Raw genomic sequence first — 15,669 nt, forward strand, 5'->3', positions numbered from 1 at the left:
ATATTTATCCACTTAATTGATTTATCATTTTAGAGGCCAGTTTTTGAATAGATAAATTGAGTACAAAAGAATGAGTTTAATATTTACAAATAAAAAATAATTTAATTTAATATAAATATAAAAATCTACAGAATCTCTATTAACTATAATTATTAAAATTTTAAAAAAAATACATATATAAATATAAAAGTTTTATCTTTTTAACTTTCAAATCAGTTTCTTAAATAATTGACTTGAAGTTCTTCTGTTCTTTTTATGCCGGAAAAGGCAGAAGAAAAGGGAGGAGAAATTGGTTAAGATTATAAAAATGGCATTGCATGAATTATTGATTCATGTGAGAGATGCACAAATGGAAGGTTCCTGGAGGAATCTTACCATAAACTAACAATTTTTATATGCAATTTTTAAAGATAAAAATGGCATATGACCCTGTCCTGTTTGTTCTCTGCGTGGCGGATCCCTATGATCAGTTAATATTAATAACAATATTATTATTCATTAATTTTGGTTGTAAGTTCTGTGGTCATGCCCACAAGCCTTGCTTTACGGCCGGAGAAGATGATGATAATTGAATTTGAAAAGGACCTTAGAAAATGCTGAGAAAATTAATAATGCTTTTTCTTTTTTTTTATTTGATATGTAAAATTATAAAAATATTATTTTATTAATTTAATATTTATGATGATTTAAAAATAAAATTTAAAACATATCAAATTAGACTCGTTTAGATTTCTGTCTAGATAAAAATGGCCATTTCCCAAATTACTTTGTCACGGGGCGTATACACTCTGCATATGGTTTGACCAGTAATTGAGGTAAACCTTAGTTGATCAGGATTGGAAGTCGTCGGCTACCTCATTGGAAAATCAACGCGGCAGGAGTGTCCACGTGTCGAGAAACCATGGATCAACAACTTGATATGACGTACACATGCAGCTATACACACGAGAACCCCTCCCCCCACCCCAGTTATATTATTGGGGTCTCTCTCGCGCTAGCTTGCCAAAACAGAGAAGACGACACTACTACAAGGAAGAAGCAAAGTTATCGGCAGCAAGGAAAAGGAGCAATAATACAAGGACCAAAAAGACTGAACCACTGCTCGAGGGTGGCAGAGAAATGGCGAGCGTGCTAGGAGGCGCTGACCGAGATTTGAACTACAAGGAGACTGAGCTGTGTCTTGGATTGCCTGGTGGTGGAAAAACTGAGGTGGATACCGCCACACCAAAGGCTACTGGGAAAAGAGGATTTGCAGAGACTGTTGATTTGAAGCTTAACCTTCAGGCAAAGGATGGTGTCATGGATCTGAATGATAATCTCAAGAATGCTTCTAAGGACAAGAACCACCTTCCTGCTGCTACCATCAAGGACCCGGCCAAGCCACCAGCCAAGTGAGTCCTTTTTTTCCTATTTTTTTCCTCCGTAAGCTCCTCAATTTAAAGATAATTGTAGCATTATTATACATATGCACTAGTATTAATTGATAAAAAGGAAATTAAAGAGATGTGTAATGGATTTCAGGGCACAAGTTGTGGGTTGGCCACCAGTTAGATCTTACAGAAAGAACATTATGGCGCAGAAAAACAGCAGCGAGGAAGGTGAGAAAGCAAGCGGCAATAGCGCAGCATTTGTGAAGGTTTGCATGGATGGTGCACCTTATCTTCGTAAGGTAGACCTGAAGATGTACAAAAGCTACCAAGAGCTATCTGATGCCTTGGCCAAAATGTTCAGCTCCTTCACCATGGGTAAGTTTATATATATAACATAACATCCATTGACTATTGGAAGCAAGTCATTAAAAGTTCCCAAGAATTTAACAGATCTGTTCGTAGCTAACAACAACTCTGCAAGTATAAAAAAGTGTTGAGAAATTAAATTGTAAAGCGAAATGCTGTAGCAAAATAACTGCAAATTTTTTGAGGTTGAAGAACATAAACTGCAAGTTGCAGAAAGCAACTAGCTAGCGGTAGCCGATAGCATTCATGAGATCTCTCTACCAGGACATAATTATTAATTAAAGAAACTTCATATTGTATATTTCTTTTAGATCCGAGATTGTTTAGATCTAGTTCATAGCAGTATAGGATATTAGCGTAAATTAATGCTATATAGGTTATCATACGGAGAAGCACTTTTAGCTAAAATGATTTTGTCAACTTGATTATTATGCAGGCAATTATGGAGCCCAGGGAATGATAGACTTTATGAACGAAAGCAAATTGATGGATCTTCTCAACAGCTCTGAGTATGTGCCATCCTATGAAGATAAGGATGGTGACTGGATGCTCGTGGGCGATGTTCCATGGGAGTAAGTTCTTTTTCTTTCCTTCTTCTTTAAAATTCCTGCAAGTTAGGCATGATTTTCATTTATATTAGAAAAACAAAAAGATAACAGTTTACTTGCAGTGTATCATCATGTGCATCAAATTGATTGAATAAGCTTTTTATTATATATAATAGTCTGTCACATATAGCATATATAATTGCAATGTGTGCAGTAAAAAAATTAAAAACTCAATGAAAACTGAAGAAATTTATCGCTAATTTACATGGGAATATCTCATGCAGGATGTTTGTTGATTCATGCAAGCGCTTGCGCATTATGAAAGGATCTGAAGCTATTGGACTTGGTAAGCAAACTTTGATTCTATCGATCAATAATAATTTTTACTTTTTACGTTCTTGTTCTTAATTAATTTCTTTTTTTTTTTAATTAAATGACAAATAACATATCAGTAATTAACCAAAAACTTTGTTCAAATTAAATTCCAGCGCCAAGAGCTATGGAGAAATGCAAGAGCAGAACCTGAAATGAACAACCACAGTAGCTTGCCAGTTGCGGTGCTAGCTGCCTCTATATTTAGTCTTTATGTCCAAGAAGACTAGGTAGGCGAGAAGGCACTTGTGCAAGCCAACCAAAAAAAAGGGAAAAAAAATGGTGTTTCTTTGGATGTGTCTGTATTTCAATTTGATGGTATATAGATATCAAAGATCTAGACATTTGTAATGGACAAGGAGCAATAAACTTAACCCCTATTGTCTGGCTTGTTTATTACTAATAGTTTGTTTATTAATAATCCCTTATATTCCTCCCCTTTATTTTGGCTATTGTTTGTTGTTGTCATGGCTGTCATAGTTGTTAAATGTTTTATTCCTTCACAATTTAATGTTACTTATAAATATATATATATATTTTTTCTTTCATCAGAAAGATTCCCAATCTGATATGTGTCTCTTTTTTATTCATTAATGCATGAGTTATTGTTATTATTACCCAGAGTTACTAAATTGAAGGGGAGGCAAGTGATTGAGGGGAACAAGGCCATGTGCATGTTGATGGGGCTTTCAATTATGGCCATTAATTTTATATGTATGTTTTTATTATAAGTTTTGGGATAAGCAGAATATGGATTTGATTGGTGAATGTAGGCTAGCTAGCTGCAGAATGAATGTGGTTGGCATTCTACAATAATGTGAGGGATGGTGGTATGGTTAGCTGCAGTACTTGCACATATTTATAACGTCCATGTATTTAATTAATTAATAAAATCTTATGGGATCACTAATCTCCATCGGCAGTCTGCTTCACATTTCAATTAAGCAATAAATTAAGTTATTTCTTGGATCTGGCACTAATTATGGCAGTGTTATATCATTAATTTAAGGGAAATACTTTGACATGTTTGCTTTAATCCTCAAAGTATGCAACCCAATGAACGCATGAGCAGCAAAATGTCTCTTTATAGTCTTTAAGCAATTGCGCAAATTTAGTGTGGATTCATGGAATATGACCTTCCCTTTATTAATTTACACGCAGCTTTAACTATGTTTTTATACTTGAATTCATGCTATCAATAATAATAAATTTAATTAAATATAAAATTTTATAATTTTAAGAATGATTTTAATGACACTAAATTACATATTGTCGATGTTGAAGTAATTATTTTTAGCAGCTGTAGCCTTTAGAGTTACTAATCAACCATATGCAAGTCTAGTTACAGCCTCAGAAAACAACCACCTTTGTAATACAATCCTCTCCTGGAACAACTTTGGACAAACATGCAGGATTTTCCATGTTCGCTCCCATCATATAGCTCAACAACAAAAAAGGGCACAAGAGAGGCTGCGGATCCTTTTAACAAATTGTCTACTTTAATATAAAGGATTATTTTTTTTAGGCGTTTGGACTCGGTTATTTTGGGTTATGGGCTTGTGGGTTGTTGTATTATTCTTATATTTAGGGCCTTGGGCTTTGTCATGATTTGGAAATCAAGATACGGTAATTGCAACAGCGATGCTTGCAGCAGTTGTGCCCATGCTTACGAGTGCTTTGCAAAAGCAAGAAAATCAATGGTCTAGTTGGGCTATGATTTTTCAATAAATCCATCCATTTGGGTTCATGGTTTTATTATCTTTCAATGATAGACATCTCTATATTTGGAGGAGAATGGTTAGATCAAGTAGATGAGCAATTTTATGAGTGAAGGAAATTAAATTTTAATTTTAATGATGGGGTAATAATAAGAGAGAATTCAATTTTCTTCTAATTCTTATTATAAAAATAATTAATTCCAAAATAAATAGAGAAAAAATTTTCACTTTCCAGTTTCGATAAAGGAAAGGGATCAGACCACCTGTGAAGGGTAAATCATTCTCTTTACTTCGTTAAGCAAAAAAAATTACCATTCGCAAGCCAAAATTAACCATTTTGTAATTACCGGCCTTCGGGGGAAAAACAAAAAGATCACCGGCCACCTCGCGTCTACGGACCGAATCAATCAACTAGCCACCGGACTTCACTTCCCCAAACCCCCAGTTCCGCGGGGGCTTTTCGTTTTTCGCTTGCTTTCTCCCCAACCAAGCAGCCTGATTATCTCATCTCCCTCGGTTACTTTCTTTCTTCTCACTACATCTAAGATTCCCTTCCTTTTTTATACACTCACTTACAAGTCGCCTCTAAAAACACCATGAAACCTCCCTAAAAGCACCCGCGCTCTAGATCAATCCGAACCCCTTATGGATTTCGTAGAGCTGGAGGCGATCGAGGGACTGCGTTGGTCCTGGAACGCATGGCCCACGACGAAGAATGAAGTCGCGTCCCTTATAATTCCACTTAGCATCATGTGCACGCCACTGATGCAATCTTCAGAGCTCCCAATTCTCCCGTATGAACCCCTTACTTGTACTCGATGCGGCGCTATCTTAAACCCTTACGCTCGCGTGGATTACCAGTCTCGCATTTGGGGTTGTCCCTTCTGCTACCAGAAAAATTCTTTTCCGATTTCTTACTCGGGTATTGGCGAAGCTAATCTTCCAGCAGAACTTTTTCCCACTTATAGCACCGTAGAATACAAAATCGATAAGATCGATACCAAATTTGCTTCCAGTTCGCATTTGGGTTATAGTTGGGCAAATGGTTTGTCTTCATCTAATACATCTTTGTCGTCGATGACATCATTGGGGACTCCGAGAATAGCAGCTGGTGTAGGTGGTGGTGGGGAGTTGAAGGGGATTGGACCTGCGTTTGTGTTTGTGGTGGATGCGTGTACAGCCGAAGAGGAGCTGAGGGCGGTTAAAAATGAGCTTTTGTTGGTCATTGAGCAGTTACCAGAAAATGCGCTGGTCGGCTTGGTTGCGTTCGATTCAATGGTTAGGGTTTATGATCTGGGATTCTCGGAGTGCTCGAGGGTGGTGGTGTTCCATGGTGAACGTGAGATTTCATCGGAGCAGGTACATAACTATATCGTTAAATTCTAGTACGATTGCAATTCTGAATTTTGGATTATTTATCTATTCTTTGTTACAGTGATATTTCTATTCTTTGCTTATCAATTAGTTGCTAAATTTCACTTCTTTGATGCTTTCATAATCTGCATCTCATCATATGGTTAGAAAACTAACGAGGTATTCATCTTTCTGATTCAGTTGTTACCTATGATTCTTTTTGGTTACTTCACTTCCATCATATTTCTGCTTTTCTTTCCTAGATATCAGAATATCAAAATGAGGGCATGTCCTGTGTATTGCATTTGTATAACAAAGTCATCTGCTGTATGATGATATTTGCAAATGTTCCATGTTCTTGGATGTCCTCAAAGCTTTAATGCATGTAATCAGTCCAGAAAACAAAATGATGGTATTTGCCTATTGCTCTCTTCCTTTTACCCCACAGATACAACAATTTCTGGGTGTACGTAGCACCAAATTGCAGCAACTTGGAAAAAAACCATTTGTTCAGAATCCGGGATTTTTGCTGCCTATATCTGAATGTGAGTTCAATATTACTACAGCAGTTGAAGAAATTTGTTCCTTAGCAGTAGTCATGCCTGGTCATCGACCTCAAAGGTGCACTGGAGCAGCAATATCAGTTGCAGTTGGACTTCTTGAGGGATGTTCAGTGCTTACAGGTTCAAGGATTATGGTCTTCACTTCTGGCCCTGCAACATTGGGCCCTGGGATGATTGTGGATTCAGATCTTAGTAATGCCATTAGAACTCATAGAGACCTCATCAATGGTCATGCTTCTCACTATAGAAAATCTTGCAGCTTCTATAGTAGGTTATCTCAGAGATTATCTGATGCATCTGTTGTTCTTGATTTATTTGCTTGTTCCCTTGATCAAGTAGGAGCAGCAGAGCTAAAAGCCCCAGTTGAGAGGTCTGGCGGATTCATGATGTTAGGAGAGCTATTTGAGTCTGATCAATTCAGAAAATGCCTGCGGCACATTTTTGGTCGTGATGAAGAAGGGAGTTTGAAGATGTATTTTGATGCAACAATTGAGGTGATCACCACAAAAGACGTAAAGATCTGCGGAGCACTTGGACCTTGTGTTTCTCTTAGGAAAAATAATGGTTTAGTGAGTGACCGTGAGACTGGGGAGGGTGGCACTTATGCATGGAAGTTGGGCACACTAACTAATAAAACATGCTTAACTTTCTTATTTGAAGTGGGTGATGAGCAGAAGGCCCATCCTGGGTCTGCCTTTTTTATACAGTTTATAACACGTTACCGACATGGAAACATGGGAATCCGGAAAAGGGTTACCACAGCTGCAAGAAGATGGGTCGGCAATAAGTCTGCAGAAATCACTTCCGGTTTTGATCAGGAAGCAGCAGCTTCAGTCATGGCCAGACTTGCCATTCACCGAGCAGAAACATGCTATGCTCGAGATGTCGTGAGATGGCTGGATGACAATCTTATTTGTTTTGCTTCCAAGTTTGGTGACTATATCCAAGAAGATGCATCGACCTTCCGCTTATCAACAAACTTCTCTCTTTACCCTCAGTTCATGTATTATTTAAGGAGGTCCCAATTTATAGATGTTTTCAACAGTACTCCTGATGAAACTGCATTCTTCCACCTGATGTTGAACCGTGAAGGAGTTGTTGGTTCCCTTATCATGATACAACCTACACTTTTTCAGTATTCTTTCGATGGCCCTCCAATTCCAGTCCTCCTAGATGTTCGATCCATCTCACGTGATGTTATTTTGCTCTTTGATTCTTACTTCCATGTGGTGATTCATTATGGATCCAAGATTGCTCAGTGGAGGAAACTTGGCTATCACAAAGATCCAAACCATGAGAATTTGAGAAAGCTGCTGGAAGCTCCTGAAATTGACGCAGAGCAATTGGTGGTAGAACGAGTTCCTGCACCAAAACTGATAAAATGTGACCAACACAGTAGTCAGGCCAGGTTCCTTCTTGCTAAGTTGAATCCATCCGTTACTCAGAACTCAACATACACAGAAGGATCAGAAATCATACTCACTGATGATTTGAGCTTGCAAGATTTTATAGATCACTTGCAAACCCTGGCAGTGAAGGCTTAACCAAGAGGAGAGATTGTACAGATTTTTCTCTTCTGGTTCTTTTGGGTTTTGTTTCGCTTGGTAAAGCTAGGAAGGTGAGTGTATATTGCTTGCGAGAGTTGAGTTGTCTGGTTGTTGTACCACAGACAGTTGCTTGCATACATGTTGAGGATAACGTATATTATTATCTTTTATCCTTTTAAGCGGCTTTTTTTTGTCGGTCCCTTGTGTTTTGAGTTGATGGCATCAACGGATCATGATACTATAAATTGAGCATGTTTTATTTTCTGAAATTTATCTTAATACAATGTGTTCATTCATCTAGCATCCTATGCCTGTGAAACGGATGAAGCTCACTTGGCAGTCGGTGGATTTGCCTGAATTTCTAGCTTAAGAACAGACAAAGCTCGAATGAGATGTCGCCTTTGACAACAGTTTGGGCTCAATCTTTCTGCCCGCTAAGATCTAGCTGTGTGCTTATCAACTCCAAAAGGGACTATGATTTCATTCTCACTCGATTAAATAATCTCATTCTCCCTTGTCGATGCTCTGCCCCGTCATGGAATCCGACTTCTTCAAGGATCAGTGGCGGCGACGATTGAAGTGCATGGCGTATTCAACTTATTATCAGAATCAAAGTATTTTTAAAAAATTTTGATAGATATTTAAATCTCTCACAATTTTAAATTATATTCTTTAAAAAATTTTCAAAATAATCTTCAATGTGTAAGCAAAAATTATTTTTATTTTTCGTTAATTTTCTATGGCCACTGATATATTTTACATGTTATAATTTAAATTTCAACATATCCAAATAAGTAAAACAAAATTGAATTAAAATTAATTTTTTGAATTATTCACCATTTATATTTGGATGGAAGTTTTCAGATTGAAGTTGTGGTGTTTTTATATCCACAAATTAATGGGCTTGGCCCATGCTTGCAATGAAACTGTAGTGGCCATTTGAGCATTTCAGCTGGGTGGAAATTGGCCGCTGCTCTGCTCGCTCTAAGATTTTGGGCGGTGTTTGAAGACCTTTTGTTTTCTATTAAAAAAGGGTTAAACATTTGCAATGACCTGATGATTGTTATGGATTTTCATAGTACAAAATCAGATGTCATGTTCCTGTATGGTCTTATGACGATTTTCTCTTAGCTTTGGACAACAAAAGTCGCAGAGATGGTTAATAGTCTCAGTTTGAACATAATAATGAAACCCAGGTTGTTTTTTTCTTTCTTTTTCCTTGTGTTCTTTTAAGATGACAATTCTGTTAGATATTTTTTATATAAAATTCCAAAAAAAAAAAAAGAACCGACTTAGGAGGTGCGTGTAACAAACAGACTTTGGCATGTTGAATGCCTAAAAATAGGCATGACCAGCAAACGTGAAATACACATTTACAATTACAACACTCCCTCGAAATTTTCTTTGTTTTTCTTATTAAGTTCATTCCTTAGCCTTTATTTCTTCTTCATCCCTTTTCTATTATGTACCAAATCTATCACTCTATTGAAACCACTTTATTCAAATAAATTTTTTATAATATTTTATTAATTTTTCAAGCAAGAACGAGAGAAAATTATTTTATCTCTTAAAATTGTACCCATAGAGTAAATCTTCTTTAATAACAGTACAGAATTTACATGTCTTAATTAATCTATCATAAACTATTCTAAATCTTTTATGTTTATTAATTAATATTATTATTGCATTTATTTATTTTTTCTTGAAGTTACTATAATTATTTGATACATTTGAAATATAATTCCAACAAATTCCTGGGCAATAATATTCTTTTACTCTAATGGTAGATGAACTCCAATGAAGGTTATGAGTTTTTGCTCCCCTCATTTTAAGCAGTGATCACATATTTAACAAGGATTTGTGTCTTCAACTAAAGCAACATGGTTGATGTGGATAATATAAATTAAAAACAAAAGATTGCACAAATCCTTGCATAAGTACGAGACTGACCCAAACTCATCTGATGTAAGGCATTATTGGGTACCAAAATTTATTTTATATTTTATTAATATAAACCTAATAATTTATAGGATTTGTTATCTAACTAATACTTTAATAATTAATTTATTTAATCTAATTTTGCATTTTTACTTATATTACAATTCCGCCCTCCCCAATTACAAAAGCACCTAACCCAGATATTTCACTCCCAACATTAACGTAAACATGACCTCACCACTCACAACCAACATTTTTATTTTTCATTAATAAAGACCAAATCATATTTGAAAACTATAATTATAATTTTATATTTGAAAGATAATTAGCTAAATAATAATAAATCATTTTGAAAATTATAATTATAATTTTAGTTGTTCGTTTAAAAAAATAAATGATTGAATATTTGATAATAAAATTACTAAAAAGTTTTTAATATTAATAGTTGAATTTTGTAAATCATATTAGATTTCTTGAAAGCTATATTTTAGTTGCATAATTGATAGGATGTAATAATTTATTTTTATTTTAAATTATTATTTTTAAAAGGAACATTGGGCATGGCGCAATCGCTGCAAAATTAATAATTACTATTATTCAATATTTACGGGTAAAGTTATCACCGGTTAGCAACTAACCACCGGTACAGCCTAACTGCAGGGAATCCCGATTCTCAACAGTCAACCATTCGTTTAAAAATATAAGCCATCACCAGTTCACTACTTTTTGTTTTTGGCACCTGATTCTGGTGTTGCCACACCTAGTCCAGCCATTACTCCACTGCAATATTGCTTAGTCTCAACCCGCGGCTCCGACATTTATTTAGTGTTCTGAGGGAGATGTGTTTGGGATATGGTTTTACAACATGGCGAGGGACGTGCACGTGGTCTCTCCCGACCCTCAGGTTGCTGCGGCCGCCGTGAAGAAGAAGACGCAGCCGGCCAGGAGTTGGATTCTCATCGATGCTTCTGGACAAAGCACTACTCTTGATGCTGACAAGCACGCGATTATGCATCGGGTGCAGATTCACGCGCGTGATCTCCGAATTCTCGATCCATTGTTGTCTTATCCCTCTACCATTCTTGGACGAGAGGGGGCTATTGTTTTGAACTTGGAGGTTAATCATGCATCTCGGATTTCTTTTGCTTCAATTATTTTTCTCTGTTCTTTTATATTTTGTTTTTTGCTCTTTTTTTTTTTTCTGATAATTGTTTTTCTGCAGCACATCAAGGCAATTATTACTTCTGAAGAGGTTAGTGACCATGTTGGAGAGAATCCGTTGTTCCACGCCTTGTCGTTTTACTCTTTGTAGGATAAATGAGATTGTTATTTCAATATGGTGTAGGTATTGCTTCGAGATCCACTTGATGAAAATATTATCCCAGTTGTTGAGGAACTTCGAAGGCGACTACCTCCTGCGAATGTCATTCCCCAAGGCCAAGGAGATAGAAGAGAGTATCCCAGCGGGCAAAATGAGGTTGAGGCGGATGAAGAGGACGGTGTGCTTCACTTTTTCCCCCTACATGACATTTATTTGATCAATAAAGAATAAATATGATTCTCCTGGAAATATGTGTTCTTTATATCACGTTTGTTTCATTTTTCATGTAATCTTAATATCTGTTTCTTTTCATTTTTGAGTATTCTGCATTGTCAATGCAGAGTCTCCATTTGAATTTCGAGCACTGGAGGTAGCTTTAGAAGCCATCTGTAGCTATCTAGCTGCGCGTACAGCAGAACTAGAGTCTGCTGCTTATCCTGCTTTAGATGAGCTCACCTCCAAAGTAAGTACTTTTACAATATCTTTTAATAGTGGAAAAGGATCAAAATAAAATATAAAATGCTTTTGATCAAAAATTTGTTATTTCAAAAAACTTATTTATCAAAGCTGTTGAAACTTATTTAATTAAAGATAGTACTCCTTTTAGTAAAATACAACTCAAAATCATATTTTATATTTTTCTTTTAAGAAGAATTAAAGCGTGAAATCGAACGCAACTTAAAAGAATAAAAGTAAAAGTTGCACCCAACTCTTCAAAATGTTAAATTTTTTAATCTATATATATATATATATATATATTAAATAACTTATAAATTAATAATTAATATATTAAAATTTTTAATAAATTTATTAACATTCATTTTTCGCTTAAATTTTTATTTTATTATATTATATTTTAATTAAATATATGATTTTAAAATTTATTATTTTTTATTGAATTATAGAATAAAAATATTAGGAATTACGGTATGAATTTTTAGACTAAATTTTTCTTTTATGAATAGTTCTCACATGTAGCAATTAGTTTTGTATTCTATGGTAAATTTAAACCGAACCTAATTCTTACTCTCAATGTTGAATAGAGACTTACGATATCTTTTTGGAAAGAAAATTTCGAAACGCACAACTTTCAAAAGTGTGACAAGAGCCGTACACCTATCATAAAATTCGATATGAAAATTCTATTATTTAGGGGTCAATTTTGTATTTTAATTATTTTTTAAATATTTTAAATACTTTTTTAATTTTATATATTAGTGTTTTGTTTTTATTATAAATAACATATCTTAACTATTAGAAACTCAATTTTCAATCTTGAAAAAATTTTAATAAAATTTTTCATCTTTTAACTTATTTTTTATTTTATTTTCATGTTAAACAAGTGATATTGGTTAAAACTTATAACGAAATTTAAATAGTTTTTTATCAAGTTGATTAAAAAAATACTAAAATTAGATTTTTCGTATATTATTTATATAAATATTTTATTGTATTTTCATTTTATAACTTAATAAAAATAATTTAATTTATCAAAATTATATTTAAATAAATTTTAAAATGTTAATTATTTGTGCGTATATGCTGCAATGAAGGTTGATTATATCATGCAATTTTTTGTTATATATTTTCTTTATGAATTGAGTTCCTCCTTTTCTTTTTTATTACTTATTGCAACTTCAGTATAGAAGCGCAAGACAAATGTTTTAACATATGAGCAAACTGTTGGTGGATCATTTCCTCATTATGCCTTATTTTTCTCTTTTGTCTAAACAATAAAAAAAATATACTGCTTTAATTTTTTTACAATATTCGGGGCATATGATGCTTGATCTCTGACTGTTGGAGGGTTTGCAATGCCTCTTTTACCTGTCTTTCCAGATAACTGAGAGGAAATTGTAGAAAGTTTGATGTGTAAATCTTTTCCTTTGATCTTCTATAGTTGAGCCTCCGTTAGCTTGCTTCATTTTTCTCTTTTTTTTTATCCATCTTGCAATCAACCCTGTGAGCTTGTTATAAATAAATCTGTCCTCTTTCTGCATTGCAGATTAGTAGCCGTAACTTGGACAGAGTTCGTAAATTGAAGAGTGCAATGACTAGGTTGACTGCTCGGGTTCAGAAGGTATGCTTATAAAATTTTGTAGTTTGCAATATCCAATACTTCTTTATTCCATTTATTGCATATGATAGACATATGTTGATGATTATATGTAGGCTTGGGACAACATTAATGAAAATTCAACTGGAGAAGTATTTAACTCTGGAAATGTTTATAACTGCTAGCAAAGGAATTGCAATACACTAGGTGATATTGGGAATTCGGGACAGACTTATTTGATTTAATAGGGGAAGAAAGATACTTATAAAAGTTGCCATAGAACTTCAGAAAATCAGACAGGAAGTAGTACTTAATAATTTTTTTTTATTATTATTATAGGTGAGAGATGAACTTGAGCAACTTCTGGATGACGATGATGATATGGCTGACCTTTACTTGTCAAGAAAGATGGCTGGTGCATCGCCAGTTAGTGGATCAGGTGGTGCCAATTGGTTTTCTGCTTCCCCTACCATAGGTTCAAAAATTTCTAAGGCAAGTAGAGCGAGTGTGGCAACAGTTCGTGGAGATGAGAATGATGTTGAGGAGCTTGAAATGTTAATAGAGGTTATAATAAGTGTTCTCTGATTATTTTGTCTCCGTTTAATTATTCGAATTACCTGGTATAGAATTTCATATAGACCCACAATAATTTTACACTATTAATATTTTTAGATCTGATTTAGCTAAATATTTGTATTTGATGTCGGCTGTAAACTATAATTGCAGGCCTATTTTATGCAAATTGATAGCACACTGAACAAATTAACTACGGTATGTCTTTCTCGCTCTTACGCATTGGGTGCGCTTGTTATTATATAAATCAAGTATTTTTGGGGGGAGTTATTCAAATGATCATTATGCTCCTGCATTATTTATTCTTACAGTGTTTAATTTGGAAAAAATGCAGTTGCGTGAATATATTGATGATACAGAGGATTACATCAATATTCAGGTAGATGACGTTGAAATTGAAAAATTGAATAAAAGAAATTCTTTTGTGTTGTGTATGTGTCCCTTGATTTTTGCGAAATTTTTCCAGCTTGACAATCATCGAAACCAGCTGATTCAGGTGCTTGATTTATTCCTCTCTTTGTAATTGTTTTATATCTAGAGTCTAATGTCTCTCTCTGTGTGTCTCCTGGGATATCAGAATATGTGAATTGATCTTTCGTACATTTGTTTTGTTCTTCCACCTTTTGCTGCAGTTAGAGCTGTTTTTAAGTTCAGGAACTGTCTGTACGTCCTTCTACTCTTTGGTGACTGGAATGTTCGGCGTGAATATTCCATATACATGGAATCATAACCACGGATACATGTTTAAATGGGTAGACAAAAGTACTTTCAACTGGTGAAATTAGCTGCCAATTTCAAACTGACTTTGTGTGCTGAGTTAGGTTTACTTATATTGCTAGGTGGTAATGGCAACAGGAGCAATTTGTGCCACTTTCTTGATACTGGTTATGTCCTACGCTCGCTCAAAGGGTTTGGTTGGATCTTGAAAAAAGGTTCTCTTTTTTTTTTTCTGTAGAGAAAGATTACCGAGATTCTACTTCTTATATTTTCTTTTGATAAATTTGAGAATCCAGACTCATTCTATGCACACGTAAAATTTCAGATCAGAAGTTGGATCTGTTGAATTAAGCAAGCCTGGAGGAAGTTGATATGGGTCGTCAAAAGCCTGATCAATTGGTTCAGACACCGACATTATAATTGTAAGACAATACAGAATGTGATATGCTTACTTAACGGTGAGATTTCTCAGCATTTATCTTGCAGGCATCCGCATTTAGGTATAAATATAGTTTTATTTTGTCAATGTGTGACCATCATGATGTTTTCAAAACATTGATATCGTCCAAAAATATAAATTAATTCATTGAGATTATTTTTGTTCCTTGTAATTATTTTTTCTTTTAAATTTTTTTTCGAAGACAAGGTTTCATGTAAAAAAAGCTTCAAGGCTCATAATACATCAGTTCAAGGCAAGATTTTTCTTTATTAAATGCTAAAGATAAGTCAATTAATAAATTATAAATCTGTGATTAATTGGATGTGAACAAGTTAGAGATAAGAGTTGTGGCATTTGTCTGATTTCGCTGTGCTTATCTTTGTAACCAATAGCCACATACGTAGGGAATGTAACCACTATACACCAAACTCCTTTTCCATAATTGAAAAGACACTTTCCCAACGAAATTCAGGAGATATATTATTATTTGTAATTGTTAATAATACCAAAAAAAAACTGTTAATTATGAATTAGTTAATGTGGATGAGTGCATTTTGCTGTACATTACGAAAGCACCTAACCCAAATATAATTTCAACCACCCAAATCACAAACTTCACGAAACCAGACAAAGGACTTGGCAACAGATAGCTACTAATATAAACATGACCTCACCACTCATAATGCTACAGTTTTAGGAGTTTATAATAACAAAGTGTCCAAATTTTATTTTATCACTTAAAATTCTCAACTTTTATTTAAATAATAAAAAAATCCTTTTAACATATC

The 15,669-nt window shown here is 34.4% G+C and overlaps 3 protein-coding genes across 5 annotated transcripts; all 3 read left to right on the plus strand.

Annotated features, from left to right (window-relative positions):
* Positions 1-915: 915 nt before the first annotated feature.
* LOC110600709 (auxin-responsive protein IAA14) lies at positions 916-3,099 on the plus strand. Its single transcript, XM_021737549.1, has 5 exons — positions 916-1,391; positions 1,522-1,745; positions 2,173-2,308; positions 2,569-2,630; positions 2,773-3,099. Exons 1-5 carry the CDS (start codon positions 931-933, stop codon positions 2,808-2,810), a joined length of 921 nt encoding a protein of 306 aa, XP_021593241.1. The 5' UTR covers positions 916-930; the 3' UTR covers positions 2,811-3,099.
* Positions 3,100-4,671: 1,572 nt separating this feature from the next.
* On the plus strand, positions 4,672-8,143 carry LOC110602735 (protein transport protein sec23-1). Its single transcript, XM_021740330.2, has 2 exons — positions 4,672-5,733; positions 6,176-8,143. The coding sequence occupies exons 1-2, from the start codon at positions 5,020-5,022 to the stop codon at positions 7,832-7,834; spliced, it is 2,373 nt and encodes a 790-aa protein (XP_021596022.1). The 5' UTR covers positions 4,672-5,019; the 3' UTR covers positions 7,835-8,143.
* Positions 8,144-10,391: 2,248 nt separating this feature from the next.
* On the plus strand, positions 10,392-15,048 carry LOC110602737 (magnesium transporter MRS2-I). Of its 3 annotated transcripts, XM_021740333.2 has the most exons (12): positions 10,395-10,892; positions 10,998-11,027; positions 11,121-11,274; positions 11,438-11,559; positions 13,102-13,176; positions 13,492-13,716; positions 13,879-13,923; positions 14,060-14,104; positions 14,192-14,221; positions 14,358-14,477; positions 14,565-14,657; positions 14,768-15,048. In XM_021740333.2, the coding sequence occupies exons 1-11, from the start codon at positions 10,641-10,643 to the stop codon at positions 14,649-14,651; spliced, it is 1,185 nt and encodes a 394-aa protein (XP_021596025.1). In that variant the 5' UTR covers positions 10,395-10,640; the 3' UTR covers positions 14,652-14,657; positions 14,768-15,048. The 3 variants fall into 3 exon arrangements, 2 of the variants coding, with proteins under 2 accessions (XP_043806987.1, XP_021596025.1); XM_043951052.1 differs by having other exon boundaries at positions 10,392-10,892; positions 14,060-14,221; XR_006348703.1 differs by lacking the exons at positions 14,192-14,221; positions 14,768-15,048 and having other exon boundaries at positions 10,393-10,892; positions 14,380-14,477.
* The last annotated feature ends 621 nt before the right edge of the window (positions 15,049-15,669 follow it).

Source organism: Manihot esculenta, chromosome 15 (assembly GCF_001659605.2).
Source record: "Manihot esculenta cultivar AM560-2 chromosome 15, M.esculenta_v8, whole genome shotgun sequence".
NCBI classification, from domain to species: domain Eukaryota; kingdom Viridiplantae; phylum Streptophyta; class Magnoliopsida; order Malpighiales; family Euphorbiaceae; genus Manihot; species Manihot esculenta.

Coding starts and splice junctions, on each gene's coding strand:
- LOC110600709 (XM_021737549.1), top strand. CDS start 931: ATGCAGCTATACACACGAGAACCCCTCCCCCCACCCCAGTTATATTAT. Junction 1,746..2,172: donor GTTCAGCTCCTTCACCATGG/GTAAGTTTATAT, acceptor ATTATTATGCAG/GCAATTATGGAGCCCAGGGA. Junction 2,631..2,772: donor ATCTGAAGCTATTGGACTTG/GTAAGCAAACTT, acceptor ATTAAATTCCAG/CGCCAAGAGCTATGGAGAAA.
- LOC110602735 (XM_021740330.2), top strand. CDS start 5,020: ATGGATTTCGTAGAGCTGGAGGCGATCGAGGGACTGCGTTGGTCCTGG. Junction 5,734..6,175: donor GTGAGATTTCATCGGAGCAG/GTACATAACTAT, acceptor TTTACCCCACAG/ATACAACAATTTCTGGGTGT.
- LOC110602737 (XM_043951052.1), top strand. CDS start 10,641: ATGGCGAGGGACGTGCACGTGGTCTCTCCCGACCCTCAGGTTGCTGCG. Junction 10,893..10,997: donor CTATTGTTTTGAACTTGGAG/GTTAATCATGCA, acceptor GTTTTTCTGCAG/CACATCAAGGCAATTATTAC. Junction 11,560..13,101: donor TAGATGAGCTCACCTCCAAA/GTAAGTACTTTT, acceptor TCTGCATTGCAG/ATTAGTAGCCGTAACTTGGA.